Source organism: Triturus cristatus, chromosome 6, assembly GCF_964204655.1.
Source record: "Triturus cristatus chromosome 6, aTriCri1.1, whole genome shotgun sequence".
In the NCBI taxonomy this organism is placed as follows: domain Eukaryota; kingdom Metazoa; phylum Chordata; class Amphibia; order Caudata; family Salamandridae; genus Triturus; species Triturus cristatus.
In genome coordinates this window covers 509,171,997-509,194,108 of record NC_140589.1, presented here as the reverse complement: position 1 = coordinate 509,194,108, position 22,112 = coordinate 509,171,997, and the positions used below count along the sequence as shown (strand labels likewise).

General features: G+C 45.7%; 1 protein-coding gene across 1 annotated transcript in view; it reads right to left on the bottom strand.

Moving 5' to 3' along the window:
* The window catches only part of OGFRL1 (opioid growth factor receptor like 1), a 164,063-nt gene that overhangs the window by 58,676 nt on the left and 83,275 nt on the right, over positions 1 to 22,112 (bottom strand). Inside the window, exons 2-3 of the mRNA XM_085610924.1 lie at positions 5,474 to 5,560; positions 5,226 to 5,307 (exon numbers count right to left, since the gene is read on the bottom strand). Coding sequence (XP_085467050.1) covers positions 5,226 to 5,307; positions 5,474 to 5,560 — 169 coding nt within the window. The remainder of the gene's footprint in view (positions 1 to 5,225; positions 5,308 to 5,473; positions 5,561 to 22,112) is intronic.

Genomic DNA, 22,112 nt, shown 5'->3' with positions numbered 1-22,112 from the left:
GTTCGACTTTATGTACCACGAAACGCAGTTTGTGAATCAGACCCTAAATGAATGCATAAATTGAGGTACTAGATTTTTATATTATTGATTTCAGTCCCATTGGATGAACTCTATCTTTTTTCAGAGTCCCTAACATCCACAGTGTCAGTCAGTGGGGAGAGCACACATGAAACTCTGGGCTGATGTACTAAACATGTTTGTATTTGCGAACCCTGCAATTTCTAAATATTGCACTGTGAATGGAAAAGTTCAACCTCAGCTGCACTGGGCATCAGTGGAGATAGGTATTACCCACTCGGTGTGGGTCCATGCTATGACTAGTGCTGTTCCCATGCCTGCTTTAGACCAGGCAGCATAAAGTGCCTGCTGTGGCAGGGAGAGCATGGGGAGCCTAGAATCCGCTGCAGCCGTCTTCATGACCCTAAACGAACTGTCTCATGGGACCACCAACACGAAAGGTGGATGCTTGGCATTTGTTGGAGGATTATACAGGATTGTGTAAGGACCTGCCTGGAACTCAGAAAATCTTGTCCACAATCTTGTCAGTCAGGCTATGCCCCTAACTACGGCTTCTTGCAGATGCATACAAAACATCTGAAAAAATATGCCATTCACAAGGGAGTAACCATAAAACTAAAATAACCTCCCTCTTTGATCAAAGCTCTAATGGCACCAAACAAACTAAGCAAATCATCACAACCCTCTCCAGAAGAGCTCGCTTATTTCTTCCACCAAGCATCTTTCCATCCATCCTTTCATATTGCCATCTACCCACTGATATCCACTATTTCATCTTTATATTCTGTCATCCACTCAATCTTTCCTCCATCACTCAGTTTGTCAACACTCCGTACGCTCATCCATATCCAAACCTACCCATCCATCTTCAAACTTATCCATCCATCCACTCTTTCAATCAGTCATTTCTCTTATCCACTCCTTTCCTCTATCAATTCATTCATCTATCCTCCCTTGCGTTCCATTCCATCCTTCCTCTGCTTAACTCATCCATCCAGCTACCCTTCTCTCAGCCCTGCATCCTTTGATTCATCCACCCTTTCATTCATCTATCCAACATTTGACCCATTCATCCATCCGCTCATCCATCCACCCACCCTTTCACTTATCCATCCGTCCGTCCATCCACCCTTTCATCCAGCCATCCATCTACCCTCCCTTTTACTCATACATCCATTCTTTCACTCATCCATCCTTACATCTATCCATCCTTTCACTTCGTCCATTTATCCAACTTTTTAGTCCATCCATCCACTCACCCATTTACCCTTTTACTCGTCCCATCTATCCATCCATTCATCAATCAATCAATCATAGGCATTTGTATAGCGCACTGCTCACCCGGAGGGTCTCAAGGCGCTGGGGGGGGGGGGGGGGGGGGGAACACTACTGCTCGAACAGCCAGGTCTTGAGTTGCTTCCTGAAGGCGAGATGGTCTTGCGTTGTCTGGAGGTGGATGGGGAGGGAGTTCCATGTCTTGGCTGCCAGGTAGGAGAAGGATCTTCCTCCGGCGGTGGCTCTGCGGATGCGGGGGACGGTGGCGAGAGCGAGGCTGGCGGAGCGGAGCTGGCGGGTGGGCTTGTGGAAGGTCAGGCGGCTGTTGAGGAACTTGGGGCCAGGTCGTGGAGGGCCTTGTGTGCGTGGGTGAGGAGTCGGAACGTGATTCTTTTGTTGACTGGGAGCCAGTGCAGGTCTCTCAGGTGTCCGGAGATGTGGCTGTGTCGGGGGATGTCCAGGATGAGTCGTGCTGAGGCGTTCTGGATCCGTTGGAGTTTCTTCTGGAGTTTGGCGGCGGTGCCGGCGTAGAGGGCGTTCCCGTAGTCCAGCCGACTGGTGACGAGGGCCTGGGTGACCGTCTTCCTGGTGTCGGTGGGGATCCACCGGAAGATCTTTCGAAGCATGCGCAGGGTGTTGAAGCATGAAGACGAGACGGCGTTGACTTGTCTGGTCATCGAGAGGGAGGAGTCCAGGATGAAGCCTAGGTTGCGTGCGTCCGTTGGCTTGGGGGTGGCTCCCAGGGCGGGGGGCCACCAAGAGTCGTCCCAGGCGGAGGGTGATGATCCCAGGATGAGGTCCTCCGTCTTGTCTGAGTTCAGTTTCAGGCGGCTGTTCTTCATCCATTCGGCGACGTCTTTCATCCCTTCGTGTAGGCTGGCCACCCTTTCACTCGCCCATCTATCCATACATCCTCTCTCCCGTTCACTCATCCATCCTTTCACTCAGTCACCCTCCCACCCTTTCACATTAATTACGAGCCTTTGGCTGCCGAGCTCCAGACAGAAGAGACCCATCAGGAACACCATCCTTGCTGTAGCTGCTAAAGCGGATGGTTGACGATGCCCCTGGTTTTATCTTAGTGCAGTGATATAGCAAAGGCTGCCATTTCATTACTATTTTAGGTGTACTTACCCGCATAAACTTGATTTGAAATGGAGTACAACAGGATCTTATTTTTATTTTGACCATTTAAAGTGGTATATAGTAGTTTTACTTGCTGTACGATTTTTAAAATCAAAATAGAAAAGATATTTATGAGACAATGGGAGCTACCAAGATACTGAACTATTCATAACTGTTAAACAGAGAGGTGTGGTAACCATGAAACATGGGACTAATGCGACCTAATTAAGAACATCCTTCTTTGTATTAGGAATATAAATCACAAACGCTTAGGAAAAAATCAGAAACCTACACATTACGCAATCGGTCATCTGAGAAGGGATTTGTACGTTCGCTTTGTTTGGCATTTTATTGCACCAGTTTTCAGGGGAATGTAAGCAACCCCAAATAAAGTAATAATCCTCTCTGATGAGTGACAAGAATCATGAAACACATGTCTGTGGATTTCCAGTCTTGGCTAAGCAAGAACTCTACTGCTACAGCAAATGAAATGGGAGTAAAATTAACTGCTTGAAGTAACTGAACTGAACTGCATTTACCTTAATACACTGTGTGAGGTCTGGTACAATAGTGAAGTGCGTGATCTACAACCGTGGGAAGTTGCATACATTTTAGACATTTGAATTTGGCATATTACAATTAGGCACAGAGATGTATAAACAGCAGGGCAGGCAGCATCAGTGGTACAAGCAATCAAGGGTATTGCTTTAGGCCTACCACTGTAGCCTGACGGTGGCAGTTTAAACACTATAATTTGATCAATTAAAAATAATCCTTTTGGCAGGTAAAAACCTCCATTTTAAATATCAATAAGTCACCCCTATGTAGGCCTTGCTGCCCAAATGCCAGGGTGCATGGTATTGAAAAGTAGAACATGCAGATATTTTATGTTAGTATCTCATTGCGGTGACTAAAAGTCAAAAGCTATTTTTCACTGTGACAGTCCTAGCTGTCATAAGTAGAAACACAGATTACAGATTTAAAATCCTAATACTGAATATTGGGAAAGGGACAAGGTAGAAAAATAATAGTTATTATAAATCCAATTCTATGGTGTAGTCAGATTTTTAATAAATATCACAGAAATGTATCTTTTAGACAGTTACTTTTTCTCTCCCTGAAGGTCATGGAGGCTAAATTTACATTTGCGCTCCCAGTTTTGCCAGCCAGTAGTTGGTATTTGAACAGGTGTGAAAAAGGTGTAAAATCCCTACCAGGTGCAAACAAGAGGCTGACCTTAATGGGCAGAGTTGGCTCCTCTGAATCTGACAAAATACGCAGGGTGGGGCTGTAAGCATCATTTTTACATTAATGTGTCAAATCCTGTTCGAGTATTACATTCTACTTGGCTGGTCTGCTAGGTTTACATATAACACTGGGGGAGTACTTGAAAGGAAGGGAAACAAGATGCCAAAACAATTCTTGTGTATCCACGGTCCGATTGCTCGAAATCCCTGCTTTCTTCTGGCAGACTTCTGTCTCTGGGTTTATTGGGGGTACTGTGGCTGCTTCAGACTGGATATTGGTGTTAAATGGGGGGAAGACACTAGGATTACCATATTAAACTGCCCAACACACTCCATGCCCTCTTAGGCTTAGTGTGGCCGACGACTACCTTCGTCTTGAAAATGCCCAAAGTGGGTACGGTTGGCCCTGGGATCTTTTACCCCATTGGTTAGGGCGTGCCCAGGAGACATCATTCCCAACCCACTAGCCTATGCCAGGCATATATGTGGCATCTCCAGGCGCTCACTTTAGAACACTCCTGAACCTGTGGAGGATCAGAAGAGGACTGAACCTGCTGTCTGTGACCTGAGGAGAGCCCCAAAGGACTAGACTTTCTCTCTCTTGTGTGCAGGACAAAGAAGTGGATTTCAAGGGTCATAAGACTGACCTACTGTTAAAGTTGCAGGAACACAACAAGCAAAAAGTGGCCTTTTCCTGCAACTATCCGTCTCAGCAGTGGCAAATGGACCCTACTGTTTGTCCTCTGCTTGACAACCTATCAGTCTCTAAGTGCCTCCCCTGAGGTTTTGGAGGTCTTTAGAAGTGCATTTCTGTGGTAAATTAGGACTTAATGGACTTATGTCAGAAGTTAAAATCTTTGACCAGGACGAAATTGATTTTGGTATTCAACCCGCTCTGCATCGCAGTCAGCCTCAAATTGCACATAGGCTCCTGTCTACCACAACCATTGACGATCATGGCACTATATGCTTTTCTGGGCTATTCCTACTTAAATCTTTAAAAATTCATATATCAGTTTCGCCTTATTGGATTTTTGCATTTTGGTGTCTTTTTGTTAATTACATTTTACTGTATTCCAGTTTGGGATTTTTATTGGGTTGCAACTTTATTACAGTTTTGGTATTACATAAATATTTTACACACTGCCCTAAGCTAAGTCTGTCTGCTCTTTGCCATAGCTACCATAGTGTTGAGCTCAGGTTAATTTAGTGACTTTAAGTGTTCAACCTGACAATGGTTGCAATTACTCTTAGTGGTGTGTAGCCACCCACCCCAAATAATAATCCAACTTCTTGTAGGCACAATCCTCATTCTATGTGCCCAATTTGACTTTAGGTTGGGTAATGTATGCTGAAATAACTCGTTTTGCAACCTAAAGTACTACAAGGTACCGAATGCAATGTAGTTTGATAAAATTGCAAATTTGAGTGTTAGCAACACCTAAACATTTGAAGTATGCAACCATTTTTTTAGTAATTCCACATATAAAAAAAGTATCCAAATTAAGTGTTTTTTCATTAAGATTTCTATTCTAAAATGTATAATTGTAGAATACTTACCATCAGGCTTGAAAGGGATTTTGTTCAAATAAAATCGAAGATTACACAAATCATTTTGACCACGAAGATCTTTATAGTTTTGCTAGAAATTAAGAAAAACTGGTTACAAGAATTACTAATTCCATAGTTACAAAAGTAAAGTGAGTTCTAATATTTTTTATTTCATTAGACATATTACTTCTAAATATCCTAAGCGGCCAATTACAGTAACGTATGCAAAAAATGAAAAAATTATGAATCTGTCTTACTTGGTATTGATGTCGATACTTGTACAGATCTTTGGCTGCATAAAAGCTTCTCTTAGGTTTAACAGTTTGCTCAATTACAATTTCATTCTGGAATATAAAAGAGAAGGTACAGATAAAAAAAAGAGCAAATTAATTACATCAGACATATGACTATGCTGTGACTGTACAGTTGATGGATATACATGTTAAAGCATTTCTATTAATAAACAAAATATAAGGCATCCTGCTCCAATAAACCAGTTTCATATATGCTAATATGTTGCACTGAATTGCTGTCTAACTCTTTGAAACCCTAAAATAAGAAACAGTAACACACATTTGTGTTTTATAAACCTGGATAAAGTATTGTTAGAGTCTGACAAGGGATAAAACATTTTCCAGAATTTTTATATGATGGCTATGTGAACAGAAACTGAAGAAAAGAGAAATAACATACAACAGACTTCTTTTAAGGATACTTAATAGTGATGAGTTGATCGCTTTTACAGCGGAAGGGCATCTGCAAACTATGTCTTGTTCAATTGACTAAATTTCAAGAAAGATCAGTAAACGGTGGAGCTCGTTCAAAGGCAACAAGGACAGAAGAATGTACTTAGGTTTTGCACTTTTGATATTTGTGGGGATTTAAGTTTTGAAAAAGTAATATTCAAATATGTATTTTTGTTTCAGACCAAGCTCCCAGAGTCTCCTAAGGCAACTAGCTGTTTGGTGTGTCCCTGAAAGTCTTACAAAGCCAGTGGAGGAGAACATCTAAAGATTGAGTCAGGTCACCCTTATCAATTCTGGGGAAAAGACCTAGACAAAATATAGAATCTTTCCAAAGTTGCCAAGATTTATATAAAAGAAACAGAGTCAGATCTTGATGAAGTCAGACCGTTGCGAAGGTACACACACAACCCAGACAGAGGTTGTTTTGCGGCTATAGAGTGCTTCTATTATCAGCAGAAGAAACGCAGCAGGGGCGAGGCCTGACACCAATGAAGTAAGCAGCAATGCTCTGTACTTCGACTGGCCTAGCCCCATCTAGTGCCAACCTGTGCTGCCGTCCAGCAGAGCAAGAGAACCAGCTTAGGTCTAAAAGCTGTTCTAGCTGTGGTGATGCAGCGAAGCTGCGACCCAAGATGGCGGCTGCAGCCCGACAACAATCTATAACTGAGGTATGCTACTGCTGCTGGGGCCCTGAGTTGCAAGAGAGGCTGAACTTTACCTGTGGATGAAGCTGGTGACTCCTTCGCCTCATCCCCGGTGCCGCGACGCTGACCCAGCTTCTGATCGGGCTGAATCAGGAGAAGCGAAGAGCTACCTGAAGCTGGGGCAGAAGAAGCGAGGCCACAGAGACAGCGCCCTACCAGTGATCCCTTGATCCGGCCAGCGGGGGAGCTGTGATGCGGACACTGGAGCTGAGTGAGGAGCGAAGTGAGGTTAGCCATGCGACTGGGTAGGGCCAACAACGGGCTCCCCCTGGGACCAGGATGGGCTGTGACTGCCGTCGGGCTGGAGCCTGCGGCACGGCTTCCATGTCACTGCCTGCATGTCATGCGCTGCCTGATCAGGGGCCTGGCAGCAGATGACAGGACAGCAGGCCTTTGGACTGCATGTCGGCGGGTGGCCTAGTGGCTTGAAATTAAGAGATGGTGCACTGTCTCATTACCCTTGGGCCAGGGGAGGAGAAAGACGGGGGGAGAGCAGAGGAACTCCACTGACCGGCATGGCCTTTAATTACTCCCCCTCCCTGCTGAACGGTTCGGATCTGGAGCTGCTGCTCCCTGCTCTTTCGGGCTTGTGAGGGGGATACCAGGGCACGGACTAGAGTGATCAAAGCGGAGCATACAGCCCCATACCTCGATGGAATTGTTGCCTTAGGAGGCCTGCCAGAGCTGAACCGAGCTGGTAGTGGTGAGGGCCCCAGTGGGAACCTGGTCTTGCGGGGGGCCTTGAGACCAAGGCTGACTGTGCCTGCTACTAGCGCCACAGCTATGGTGCTGTTATTAGACTGCCATGTGCGAGTCACACTTTGCCGGTGAGTGAAGGGGGAAGACTGGAGCACCATGCGCTCCTGGTTATAGGAGACGGAAAAACAGGACTTATCATCCCGTAGGTCAGCGGGCGGCCCTGTTGGTTAGCTTTGGATGACGGAGGACCATCACTTTGCCCCTGAGCTGGGAGGTGAGCGTGAAGGGGTCCCATGTGCGGGACACCTGCCGTCCCCCTATTTTTCACAGTACATAATACAAAAAACTCTGCCTTCTGAAATCTCGGGTCTGAAGGCACGGTTGTGGTGCTGTGCCCAGGACAACTGAGACTGGATAGATAGCCTTCTGCAGTGTGGATGATTATGTCGGGGGGCTTGCACGTCCTAATCTGTCTGGCGATGGAGGGAGCACCTCTGCTTCTCCTGGTGGTCCCCATGCGGGGTACTGGAGGAGAGGACAGGACAGAATGGAAGCCCCAGGGTCCCCGCCTGCTGGATCAATGAGAAAGATGGACGATAATCCACTGAGAGACTTGTAGATTCACGACAACCAACACTACTGAGGGCCCACTGTGATCTGAGGTGGCCCTCCTGCCCACGACTGCTGCTTGATATGCTGGCCTGCCCGCTGGACTGTGGGTGCTACTAGGCGCTGAACACTAACTAGAGCTTCTGGAGAAGAATGGTGTGAACTACACTGGCAGAGAACGGAGCTGCCAGTCACACAGCCTGCCTTGACTTGCGAAGACCATGGACAAGACCATATGTAGATAGGACCAGAGAGGTACGCTTGAACCCTAAATGATGGAATCGACCTCGTGGGCGATTGACTCAGCTGAGAGTCTTACACTGCAGGATGTTATCCTGGCAATTACAACCTCCTGAGTCACATTGGAAACTTAAATAGATAACTTACGCTCAACATAGGCCTAATACGTGACAATCATTGGCGCCTAGTGGAGACAATCACCACTAATGAACAGGTGCTAGCAGAAATACAGTCCACACTCCTTTAAAAAAGTGAGCATCTGACCGCAATATAACACAAAATCCGTACACTTGAGTTGAGGGCAGAGGATGCCAAAAACCGCTCCCGCCACAACAAAATTAGAGTCATGGGCCTGCCCGAGAAGGTCGAGGGACCCAGCATGCTGGATTATCTGGAGACGTGGCTTTGTGAGGAAGTTGCTCTGGAAGGCCTTTCTACCTTTTTCATGTTCAAGCGGGCCACAGAATGCCGACCAAGCCACCGCTACCGGGCACCCCACCGTGGCTGGTAGTGGCCAGTCTTCTATATTACAAAGATGGAGATCATATCCTGATGCAGGCTTGGCGTACTGCGAGTCAGAAATGCAGTGGTGTGGATCTTTCCAGATTTTTCTAAAGAAGTCCAGAAGCAGAGAGCCTCATTCCAAGACGATAAAAAAGACTTCGGCAACTAGGACTCACCTACGCGATGATGCTCCGTGCCCACTTGAGGGTTGAGGCACCCAATAGTACTAAATTCTTCCATACCCCACAGGAGATCTGGAATTGGTTGGACCAACAGCCTCAACCAGGGCCTAGCCAGAGCTCAGAACAACGGCAAAACCGCACATCTTGTTCCAGGTGAAGGAAGTTGGCATGCAAGTCTGTCACCCCTTTGCAGGCTGAGGAGCAACATGAAAGGCAACAAGCGATGGAGGTGGTGGCAATGCTGAGTGATGGGGGCACCCGATCCCCGACACCTAAAAATGAGGTGCTCAAGACAGACTCAAACTCTGATCAAAGCTCCAACATATTTGCGGCCTCAAGCCTGATCATGCCCAAAATCACCTCTAGGTTGTCAGATGACATAATATAAAATGTTGATAGCACTCATACAGGATTAGTGGATTGATGATGATGCAAGTTTATGGCTACATGGGGGTTAGTGAGCAGTCTGTTCCAATCACTTCACCCCTGGGCTTGAGGTGCAGTTAGAAGGTTCTATACTAGGTGGAGGGAATGCTTCGGGGAGGAGCTACTGGCCAACTCCTTTCAGATAACTGCAGGGGATCTCCTGCGCTTCTTCAATCGTAGATTAGTTGTATGGAAGGGGGATAGCAACCTACGTGCCCTGGGGAGTGGGAGTTGGGAGTCTTGTTTTTGGTTCACTAGCTGGGGATTGATGAGTTGTACTGGGATGCTTCGATTGGCTTAACTGCACTTGTGGGAGCTGGAAGAAGGGAGGGGAGCCACATGTCCTCACACATCTGCCCTGTCTTATAGATGGTGAACCCACCAACATATTAATGCCTCTCGTGGAACATTCGGGGGATGCACACTATGTTGAAGCGCTATAAAGTATTTTCGTACCTGAACAGGAGGGGTATCCAGATAGCCCTATTACAGGAAACACACTGAATGACTAAGGAAGGAGGGGTTCTCAAACGCTGCTGGAGGGCCAAGTATATCACACTTCCTATTCAACTTATGCAATAGGGGTCCTCATATGGATTGGACTTTTATTACCGTTCCAATGTGCAGGTAACCTGATCGGCTCGGAGGGACGTTATGTAGTGGTATGGGGCTGCCTGAAAAGAAGGTAAATAACAATTGTGAATGCCTATGCCCCAAACTCAGACCAGAGCGCCTTCTTAGAGACCCTGTCACAACCTTTGGCACCGCACCCTCCCAGCCTGACCATCATGGGGGGGGGGGAGGGGCGGGGAATTTAACTGTGTGGCGGATACACAACTACACAGGTCGCATCCCTGCTGCTTGACTCTCAAACCAACTGAATCGCATCCCTGCTGCTCAAGGTCAGGGGGCCACGAGGACATGGAACTACTTGAGTCTTCCTTAGTTGAACAGCAGAAGAGGGAAAATAAACTGAACATTTTCATTTCGGAGGCCCACTGGCGGGCTTTAAATCAAATAAACATTATGCTACAGTGCAGAAACCTACTAATGGCAAAGGAACTGAAAAAAGTGCACTACTGATCCCAGCACGCAACACTAAGTTGAACTCACCCGTGAGGGCCACTGAGGGCTAATTAAATAAAGGACATGCAGAGGACAGTGCCTTTCTGAGCAGTATCCTGAAGCCTGTGACCAAGTATATATATATATATATATATATATATATATATATATTATATATATATATATATATATATATATTTATATTATCTACTGGCGGTCGCCAGTAGATAGTTATAGTTAGGACCGTGTTTCCATAGGAAATCCGCAACATTCTATTTGGAATAACTTTGGCGCCGGTTGATGAATCCTCGCAAAATTTTCAAAATAGGTGGGGCGCTCCGCTCCGCTCCTACCCTGAAAGTCTCGGGGTGATTCGTCAAGCAGGGGCCGAGAAAAAAGGGGGGTCCCAAAACGCGTTTTCCCCATGCATTTTTCCATAGGGACCTTTAGTCCAAGGTACAGCCCGAACGGCTGAACAGAATTACTTGAAATTTGGCAGAGAGGTAGTCCTCAGGTCAGGGAAGTGCCTTTTGCAGGTCTGGTGTCAATCTGTTCAGTAGTTCCTGAGAAAATCAAAAGTAAAATCATATATATATGTGGGCGGAGCCTAACCACACATCTCATCCTGAGATCTGATTGGCTGTCAGCACTTCATCCAAGAAGTGTTGGCAGCCATCTTGGGACTGTAGTAAGTATCCATGCAGGTAAGTTGAAAGATTTACTTCTTTATTGGTTAAAACCATAGACGCATCTTCAGCTTGTCAGTTACAGCATCACACTGAACAGAAGTCGCTTGTCAACATTCTAAGGTAGACTTCACTCCAACATTCCACGACTGTACCATAGTGGGGTAAAGGGGAGGGGTGAGTGGAACATACCAAGGGAGGAAGTTGCAACACATCTTCCTTCCCTAACAGACCATCAAGGGGGAAAACATGGGAGAGTAAATACCTACAGGAATAGGCGAACAAAGCTACTCCCCTACCTGGGTGCTCTATGTGTGGTGTGAACCTAAGTATATGAACATTCTGCTTGACTTTGGTCTCCCATACTAAAATCCTTGTGCCAGCATGGAGTGTACCTTTGGCGATACCCTCTCCTGATTTGAGGCTTCACCACCCCAGCACCTTGTCCTTGACCCCTGTCGTCCTCTTTGTGGATACCCCCGCTCTCATCCAATGCCACCCTGTCCATGCTCCATTTCTTTCCGTCCTCCATGATAACCACGTTTCTTTTGACCTCCTTTATTCTACCCGGAGGGTAGTATTTGCCTCCACTTCCACCCTGTAGCTCGGGTTTCCTGATGTACACACTTTGCCCTGGACTGAGGGATTTCTCCTGTACCCCCCACCTCCTATCATACCATTCCTGGTACTTCCTCTGCCGAGTATCAGTCCTAGCTTTGAGTTCACTCAAGTTGACCAATACCCTCTCCTTCGGACCCAACCAGTTGGGGGACAACTTTGTGCCTGCCTTCCTTCCCCTCAATAATTCAAAGGGTGACTGTCCCGTTGACAGACTTGGTGTTGTGTGGTATGCCCATAGCATGTCCCTAATAGCCGGCTCAATAGCTAACCCTGACTTATTAGCCAGTTGTATGCACTCCTTCATCATCCTATTTGCCCTCTCCACCTTCCCATTAGCTCTTGGACAATATAGGGGTGTGCGTACATGTGATATTGACATGTCTTTAAGGAACTCCCTCATTTCCTCCGACACAAACTGTACCCCGTTGTCAGTAACCAAGGTGGAGGGAATTCCTTCTCTCGAGAATATTTCGCTCATGAACTCTATAAGTGTCTTGGTATTTATTGAGTTCACAAATTTGCACGATATCCAATTTGAGTAATAGTCAATTAGAACTAAAAGGTACCTGTCCTGAGGTCCAATCGACCTGATGGGCCCTGTAATGTCCAATCCTAGTTTGTCCCATGGGACCATGGGGACTTCCACCGGTATGAGCGGTGAGTGTCTTATGCTTCTAGATTTGTCACTGATACTGCATGAATAGCAATCCTTCACTTTGTCCTCCATGAGCTGATCCATCCCTGGGAACCAGTATACAGCTCTTAAACGTGCTTTACACATACTCCTGCCCATGTGCCCCTCATGGGTGAGATCAATTATCTTTGATCTCAATCCCTCCGGGGGTACTATCTTTCCTGACTTGAGTACAAATTTCCCCTCTATAGACAAGTCATTACGTACATTCCAGTACGGTTGGATGTCTTCCGCCAGATCCTTGCACTTATTGGGCCACCCTTCGGCCACCCTCCTTCTCACTTCCACCAGATTTGCATCCTGTTCTGAATGCACATCCCATACTTCTTTTGTTACTGCAGGTATCTTTATCTCCATCACCTTTTTCTCTTCCGTCTCCGATTCCAAACCTTCCTCTAATGGTGATCTAGACAGAAAATCTGCCACCTTGTTTTGGTGACCAGGTAGATAACCCACTTTAAAATTGAAGCTTTGTAAGCCCAGTATCCATTTAGCAATACGGGGCGTCAGATTTTCCAATTCTTTTTTCCCGAATAACCCCACTAAGGGTTTGTGGTCCGTGTGCACAGAGAACGGCATGCCCCACACATAGAAATTGAAGTGTCCGATCGCCCAGTACACAGCCAAAGCCTCTTTCTCTATCGTGGAGTAATTTGATTTGGCTGCTGACAATGTTCTTGAAGCAAACGCCACCACATTTGTACCCTCCTTCGTACTCTGTGATAACATCGCCCCAATCCCTTTGCTACTGGCATCCGTGGTAATTATGGTATCCTTATTGACATCAAAATTGCCTATGTATGGTGCCTTGGAAATGGCTTCTTTTATATGTTCTGTTGCCTCTTCCTGTTCTCTCCCCCAAGTGAATTCACATTTTTTCTTTAGCATTTCCCTTAAGGGTTGAGCCATCATAGCAAAATTCCTAATGAACTTTGCCATGTACTCTGCCAGGCCTAGGAATGACAGCACTTCTTCCTTGCTAGTGGGTGTGGGTGCTTTCATCACAGCTTCTACTAAGCTATGTTTAGGTTTGATTCCCTCTTCCGAGATTATGTGCCCCAAATACTCTACGGAGGTGACCCCTACCTTGCACTTACTCTCTTTAGTGGTAAACCCTACTTCTTTCAACCTTTCCAACACCCTCTCTGCATTGACCTTATGTTCCTCTTCGCTCATGCCATATATTAGTATGTCATCTTGGAAGCACATGGACTTTTTGCAATCTTTGAGCACATGCTGCATGGCTCTTTGGAAGGCTGAGGCTGCCGAGGCTAGTCCAAAAGGCATTCTTAAGAACTTGTAGTTGCCAAAAGGGGTAGTGAATGCCGTCAGCGGTTGTGACTCAGGGTGTAATTTCACCTGATAGTATGCTGAGGATAGATCAAGGACACTAAACACTTTAGCACCTTGCAAGGTGCTCAACAACTCATTAATTCTTGGCAAAGGGTGTCTGTCTACCACAATGTTTCCGTTAAGCGCTCTCAAATCCACACAGAGCCTAATGCTCTTACCCCCATCCTTAGTCGTGATCACAATGGGTGCCAACCACGCTGAGCTCTCAATTTCTTGTATCACCCCTTGTCTCACTAGTTTCTCCAACTCCAATTTCAATGGTTCCCTCATCAATAAGGGTACTGACCTTGTTCTGTGAATGACTGGCCTTACCCCCTCTTTAAGTACAATTTTGTGCATGTAATTCTTAAGTAGTCCTAACTCCTCATTGAATACCTCCGGGTAACTCTCAATTAGCGTGGCTCCAACCCCTGGGGTTTCCATGAGTAGAACCTGTTCACTGTTATTGGGATCAAGCTTTATGCCAAGCTCCTTCTGATGCTTCCATCCCAACAAGCATGACCCCTCTTTTGAAATATAAACCTTCCCCACCGTGTGTCTGTCTTTGAAAGAAATCCTCATTCTTACCATGCCTTCTAAGGGTATGGGAACTTTGTTGTACCCCAACGGAGAAATGTCTGCCTTCTCTATCATAATGTTATGTTTTGCAAATTTCTCCTCAAATACTTTCCTATCCACCAGTGTGAAAGGCGAACAGGAATCCGCATACACTTCAAAACATTCGTCATCCAACTTGATTTCACACATGGGATACCCTGTATTTTTTCCTGTGTCCTCCTCATCTATCTGAAAAATGAAGTTCCTATCATTAACTTCTCCTTCCTCATTCTGCTCAATCATGTGTACTTTTGGCATAAATACATTACAAACTTTCGAATAATGCCTCTTCTTATTGCATTTTCTACAAACAATACTTCTTGCGGGACACTTCCAATTATTCGCCAAATGGTTGTGACTACCACATCTAAAACATTGTAGAATACTTGTTCTCTTGTTTGACCCTTCCTTTTTTTTTTCATCCACTATACACACCGCCTCACTGTTGGTTCCCTCTTTGCATTCCACCTTGTCTTTTACTGCTCCACCAATTTTCATTTCTCTCATACACTGTGCAGTGTGCTCTAAACCTTTGGCTATGTTAATGGCCTCCTCTAGATCTGGATTCCTTGTGAGAAGCTCTTATTGCACCTTTTCGTCATTTGTGCATCTCACCAATTGGTCCCTTATAAGGGAGTCAGTGAGTGCACCAAACTCACATGTGGCAGCCATCCCCCTCAACACTGCCACATATGAGGACACTTTCTCATCTCTCTTTTGATTGCGCTTGAAAAACTTGTGTCTCTCCAGGACCACATTTATTTTTACTTTGAAGTGCGCCTCCAACTTCCTCAAGGTATACTCATACACATCCACACCTTCCTCTTCCTCCAAGGGATCATCCTCAACCGACCTCCCTGTCACATCCTCATACACTTTTCTACCTTGTATGCCCAAGTTGTGCAACAAAATATGCTGCTTACGTATGTTTGAAAAGTTTCCTCCTCCTATTGCAATCAAATATGATTTAAAAATTCCAACCCATCTCTTCCACGGAATTTCTGGTTCACCTAGATCATTCAAAAATGGGGGAGGTTGGCTCATTCCCGCTCCCGCCATGTCTCCCAGAATACACACAAGGCCTATGCACTCAAAAGACCCCTAACTTATCAGCAAACCTGTAGTATTTAACAAATTTTCTCCTAGGTGACACTGAACTCTCTAAATTATGTCCTTACTGAACTGTCGTTCTATTTTACCTTTAATGTACACTGAAAGAGCACCTTTCTATTTAAAAAAAAAACATAAAATAAACTTTTCTCCTTCACTCGTGCTCTACTCACTGTAAAAACCACAAGAACGAACAGTTCGTCTACATTGGTAGAAGTCTTTCCCAACAGTCCAAAGGTGAAAAAAAAAGAATAAAAAATAAAAAAAATTCAACCTCTGAGCGTTGACAGTCCTGTTTCTGTGACTGTGATCTCACCGATGAATCACCACGTCCTCCTTCTTCTGGTAGGCCTGCTATGCGAAGAGCGACGCCTCCACCGCTGCCAGGAAACGCCTCACCGAAGATCGTAGCCGCCTCACTCTTGGAAGGATGTGCACCGCTGACAGGAAACACCACACGGGGAATAGTAGCCGCCTCACGCTGGGAAAGATGTGCGCACCGTTCCTGACGAGGTAAAAGCCCCCCGTCCTCTCCAAATGCTCTCACCTCTCCTTTCACCATATGCCGTATCCCGATGCACTTCCTCGTAATCTGCCTGAGCTGTGTTCATAAGTGCGTTGCTCACGTTGCCGACCCGGCAGCTCGCCGCCTCAATTACTGATTGTCAGCTGTCGCGCCGTCTCGCTGCTCCCACACGCTCACCCTCAGATCTGCTTCAATGTAATTTTACTTCTCAGTCAAGGTGTGACACAAGTCCACTACCCGCTAAGCGAAGCGTTCACACGGGTACCACCGTCATTTCATTTTTAAACCACCACAGGCTCTCCGATGTTCCGGCTCCAAATCCCCCTCGCAACGCTCAACATGAGGGTTTTCTCGCTCTCCAATCCTTGTGAGCACCCTGAAGTCCTCCAATGTGCCGTACCACTTTGACACACTTTCTCAATTCTTGTTTCGACATCAACAACCTCCACAGCTACCGGCCGAAAAGTCCGCTAACCACTGTTGCCGTGTCCTTTTACTCTTACTTCAGATGCCGTCATGTCCTTATCATACCAACTGCAAGCTTAATAACTACAGGGGAAAATGCGCCGCCGTCCCTGTCACAGCATCCCTTGTAACTCGTCGCCAAATGTAGTAAGTATCCACGCAGGTAAGTTGAAAGATTTACTTCTTTATTGGTTAAAACCATAGACGCATCTTCAGCTTGTCAGTTACAGCATCACACTGAACAGAAGTCCCTTGTCAACATTCTAAGGTAGACTTCACTCCAACATTCCACGACTGTACCATAGTGGGGTAAAGGGGAGGGGTGAGTGGAACATACCAAGGGAGGAAGTTACAACAGGGACCAATATACATGTTAGCACCTCATTAAAAAGCATTGCAGTTAATAGAAGGTTTTAAGACTTTAGTTACATTATAAATCATTTGTTGATGGTACCATACTCATTTTAGGAATTGTGGTATGTTCTAAGGTGATTTCACCATGTGAAAAAGCCTTCTGCTGGGATATCATGATTGAGAGAAAAATATTTTCTCATGCTTTTCCCACAGAGGTTTAGAAGGTGATCTATAAGCTAAACTGAGAGCATATTTTCTGTAAATTCACATTATCTTTCTCAGTCATGTGAGAATGAAGTCTGACATTCTCAGTAAAACATGTACATCCAACAAGGGCAGAGACTGTCAGTTGATTCCTTTGTGTTCTACTGCAGCTTCCCAGAGTGTTCCAAAGAACAACTAGAGCGCTAACAGTCCTACTTATGATAAACGTATGGCACACCTGAAGCCATATTGCTTGGATTAAAGTGGTAACTCTTAAAACATTTAATTTAAAAAGGAACAATGGGGTTCATTTTTCCATAAAAATTATGATTAGTGCTGCAGAAAGAAAAATGAGGGCACATTTTGAGTGACTTCTCAAATCCTCTTCTATTTCATTAAAGAATTCTGACATGCCGACTGAAACATGCACTTTCAATACCAGCAGCAGTTTTCCCTGGTGAGCAGTAGCTTTACTACAGTGGTCTAATGAGCAAAAAGAGTGCTAACATTCTGAATTTATGGCAAATGTGGACACATCTGAATCCCTTCTTGATGGAATCAAAGTAAAAAACTGAAAGTATTTCCTAAAGTCTCCCAAGATGGCCACCAGAGACAAAAGAGCCCAAATGTAGCCCAAATATCACCCAGATGTAGCCCAAGTATAGCCCAATGACAGAATGTCCCAGAGTGTTCTTAAAAACAACTAGAGCGCTTACTGTCTTCATTATGACAAAAGTATGGCACACCTGAAGCCATCTTGATTGGAATAAACTGGTAACACTTAAAACATTTAATTTAAAAAGGAACACAATGAGGGGGTTCAGTTTGCCATAGAAATTATGATTAATGCTGAAGAAAGAAAATGAGGGCACATTTTGAGTGACTTCTCAAATCCTCTTCTATTTCATTAAAAAATTCTGACATGCAGACTGAAACATGCACTTTTAATAACAGGAACAGACTTCGATGGTGAACAGTAGTTTTACTACAGTGATCTAATGAGCAACTAGAGTGCTAACATTCAGAATTTATGGTAAATGTGTGACATATCTGAATACCTTCATGATGGAATCAAAGTAAAACATTGAAAGCATTTCCTACTGAGGAGACTGCAGTACATGAGGAAATTAGGAAACTTCATAACAAATAAATCTCCCAAAATGGCCACCGGAGACAAAAGAGCCCAAATGTAGCCCAAAATCACCCAGATGTAGCCCAAATATAGCCCAATGACAGAAGTGTGCAAAACACTTATTATTTTGTGTTTTTGCAGTGTTATATAGTGCAGACTTGTCAGGTATTGGAGTGCTTTACATGAGCATTGGTTACATCACACAAGAACAAATTCATTTTGGTTGTAGACATGGGGAGACTAAGTGATTTGACCAGAATCACAGAATGTCGAGCTGAAGCAGAAACTCCAACCTGGTCCCCAGTTGCAAAGTCTGCAGTTCTGGAAGTAACACCACATACTCTCCCCAAAGTGCAACATTTAATCAAGTGGTCAACTGGATAAAAAAACAAAGATAACAAATAATTTAAAAGTGCTTTGTCGCTATTTGAAAACTCAGAAAATATGTCCTTATTTTAGTCTTTTAGAGCACTAACCATAATTTTGATGCCAATAAGACCCTCTCATATATGTAATTTCTAAAGGAAATGCTCTAGGTATTACAGTTTTGATTACATCAAGATGACGTCAGGCGTTCCACGCTTTTGTAATAAATATAGAATGTTAGCAATCTAGTTGTTCATTAGGATACTGTTGAGAGGCAGAGGCCAGGGGCACGGACTCTGAAAATTGAAGGCAGGTAGGAGGGTGCAAAGGCAACAATTTAACCACACTGAGCAGGCAGGAAGGGCCGTGGCAGCACAACAGACTATGGAGGGCAGTGGAAAGGGGGGCAGGGGCAACAAACCAACAATACAGGACTTGCAAGAGAGGCTGTGGCAATGTAATAGACCATTGTGGGCAGAAGGAAGAGGCAATGGTAGTACAACCATACATGCCAACAGACCCGATTCTGCCAGGAAACGTCCAATGTTTTTAAGCTCAAATGGGCTTTATTTGATCTGTCTCCTGTCTACAATCTCCTCTTTTTCAATGTAACTCAACGGGGAAAATCAATACCCCAGTTTTTTTTTCAAAATCTCCCTCTTACCAAGTCCAAAATGTTCGTAAGTATGGTACATTGGATCATGGAAGGACATGGGGTAGGGACATGGACTTGGATAACAGAGGACAGGAGGGACATGGAGAGGTGCACCAAACTGACCCTGCAGGGCAGGCATCAGGGTTTGTAGCAGCACAATACACCACACAGGGCATGCGGGACGGGAGTGCAGCACAACAATCCATAGAAAGCAAGAGGGAGGGGACAGGCCCATGCACATGGACAACAGAGAACAGAGGGGCAAGAGGCAATGGTAGCTAGCTGACCATAATGGACAGACAGGAGAGAAAGCTGCAGCATAACAGACCATAAAGGGCAGGAGGGACGGATCAGGGGCATTACAATGGAACAGACAAGCCAGGAGGGAGGGAGTAGGGGTCTGCACATGTAAACAGAGGGCTGGGGGCAAGGGGGCAGGGCAGGAGCAGCAAGATAGCCATGGAGGTCAGGCAGGATGGGCACTAGAAGCAAGACACACCATGAAGAGCAACAGTGAGACTGTGATGGCATACACACAGACCATGGAGGGAAGGTGGGGGGGGTCAGGGGCAGCTAACTGACCACACAGGGAAGGTGAGAGGGGCCATGGCAGCACAGATGACCATGCATGGCAAGTGGGAGGGTTAGTGGCAGCACAATGGCTATGATGGGCAAGAAGGAGGGTGCAGGGGCATGCACAAAGGACGATGGAGGATAGAAGGGAGGGTCAGGACCTGTGCACAGACAAGAAAGTTCAGGGGAAGGGGCCTCACAACAGACCGCACGGGGCAGGCAGGAGGAGCAGTTGCAGCACAACAGACCAGGGAGGGCAGAAGGGTGTGGCAGTACAATGGACCATGTGGACAGGAGGAAGAGGATAGGGGCATGGCATGTGGACAGGCAGGGTGGAGGTGTCAGGGACAGGTTACAGTCATCTGACAATGCTAGGCAGGTGGGAGGGGAGTGGCAGCTCAACAGAACACTCAGAGTAGATAGGAGTGGCAGGTCCATGGAACATGGTGGGCAAAAAGGATGGAGCAGGGGCATGCACAAAGACATCGGAGGGCAGGGGGAAGGAGAATAGGGGCAGCAAGCTAAGCACAGAGTTTAAGCAGGAGGTCAATGATGGGACATAGAATTGGGCCATGGAGGGCAGGAGGAGTGGACTGGTACATCATACAAAATTGAGGGCAGTGGCAGCACATCAGACCATGCATGGCAGGAGGGAGGAGGCTAGTCCATGGATTCACACAACAGAGGATAGGGAGGAGGGGGATGGGGCAGCAAGCTAACTGTTCAGAGAAGGCGGGTATTAGGAACTTTATTGTTTTTAAAACGTGTATCTGTGCGAACTACTTAAAATATGAACAAGTATGCAGCATAATCTCACTTTTATTCAGGAAGAAGAGGACGTTTGTGACTGTGACTCCGGGCTCACTTGGCAGAAACACCCCCTGACCCTCCACCCCCTATCGCAAAATGTAATGCCCGTGAAAAGGGTAGGTGAACACAGTGTTATATAGAACATAGTCCTGAGAGCACGATTGAAAATGAAAACTAGATATAGTGTATGGTATAAACTATGCACCAAAAAGTGTGATACAAGATGAACCGGGCGTGAAATATAATATGCAATACATTGTGCGCAATGACAGATTCATTGGCGAGCGCGAGATAGCACAGGCACTAGCGCGTGCTATGCGATATGTGCCTTGGAGTGTAATATGCACAGGGCAGTGTTGTGTAACCTAACTAGTCTCTAAAGTTGTAATATAAAATATGTGCTGGGGAGTGTAACGTTGCATATGCACTGTGACAAAGATATGGATCCCAGATTGTAATATGTATGGCATAGCACTGTGCGTTATAACATAGGCATCGAGGAAGGCACGTTAGATGGGGCAATATAACCCGTGCGAAGACAAGTGTGGCATGACATATTCACGGGGTGGTGTTACAGTGCACATGGGCTAGAGAGTGTCATAGCATATGCACTAGCTAGTGGAATACAACACAGAGGTGTGTGGCACTCAGCAGGCAATGGTGGGTGTAACACAGCATTGGGCTCTGCCAGGAGTGGGCTGTGACTCTCAAGTGATGTTCGTCCCCTTTCCAGAGAGTAAAATAAAAAGTATTACACATCCGGCAGTGGATGTGTGTTTTATTAATCGTGAGGGGGGTTTCTTGCATAGTTTGTCGAATTTTTGTCGAATCCCCTTTGAATGGCTTGGTGTGCATGTGTATTAAATGTGCCCGTCAATAGCTACCCATGTTTGTATAAATAAACGACAAGGGTGTCTACCGGGATTAGGTACGGTAGGGCATCAGACATGTCAGAGCTTCACTAGTGGTGTAACTACATTCCACGTGGATTCATTGTATGCATAGTCGCCTTTTAATGAATATCACGCAAATCGTCATGGTGATAGGTACGTACGGTTTGTCCAGCATGTCCTAGGTGTGTCTATAAATATATATTTTTTAAAAATAATAAAAAACAGTGGCCGGCCCTGGGGATTGGGGTCAAAAAAAATATAATGAGGAGACAGGCCCTGGGGGATGGGGTCATCAGGGCCAATAAATTAGAATAAGAAGGGGAACCACACAGCCCCCCTTCTTAAAAAATTCAAATAAATAAAAGACTGGCATTGTGCCGGAGGCGACGCCCCCTCCTTGCAGCACTCTGCAAACGCGCCCCCTGGCGAGTTGTAAGTTGAGGAATTAATTCCTCTTCAATACTGAGGGTCCCTGAGGGCCAACTAGCCCAACAGGCATCTCCAGTATGCGTCAGGGACTGCGCTGCAGACAGGTGTTCTGAGGCCAAGCCCCTTTTTACACCTCTCTGCAACGCAGCTCTGTGGTGCTTACTGGATGTACCTAGTGGTCTAGTGACCCTAGGGACCCTTTGGATTCAAGGGGACTTAATCTCTCAACTTAGAACAGCCACAGGGCGCGTTT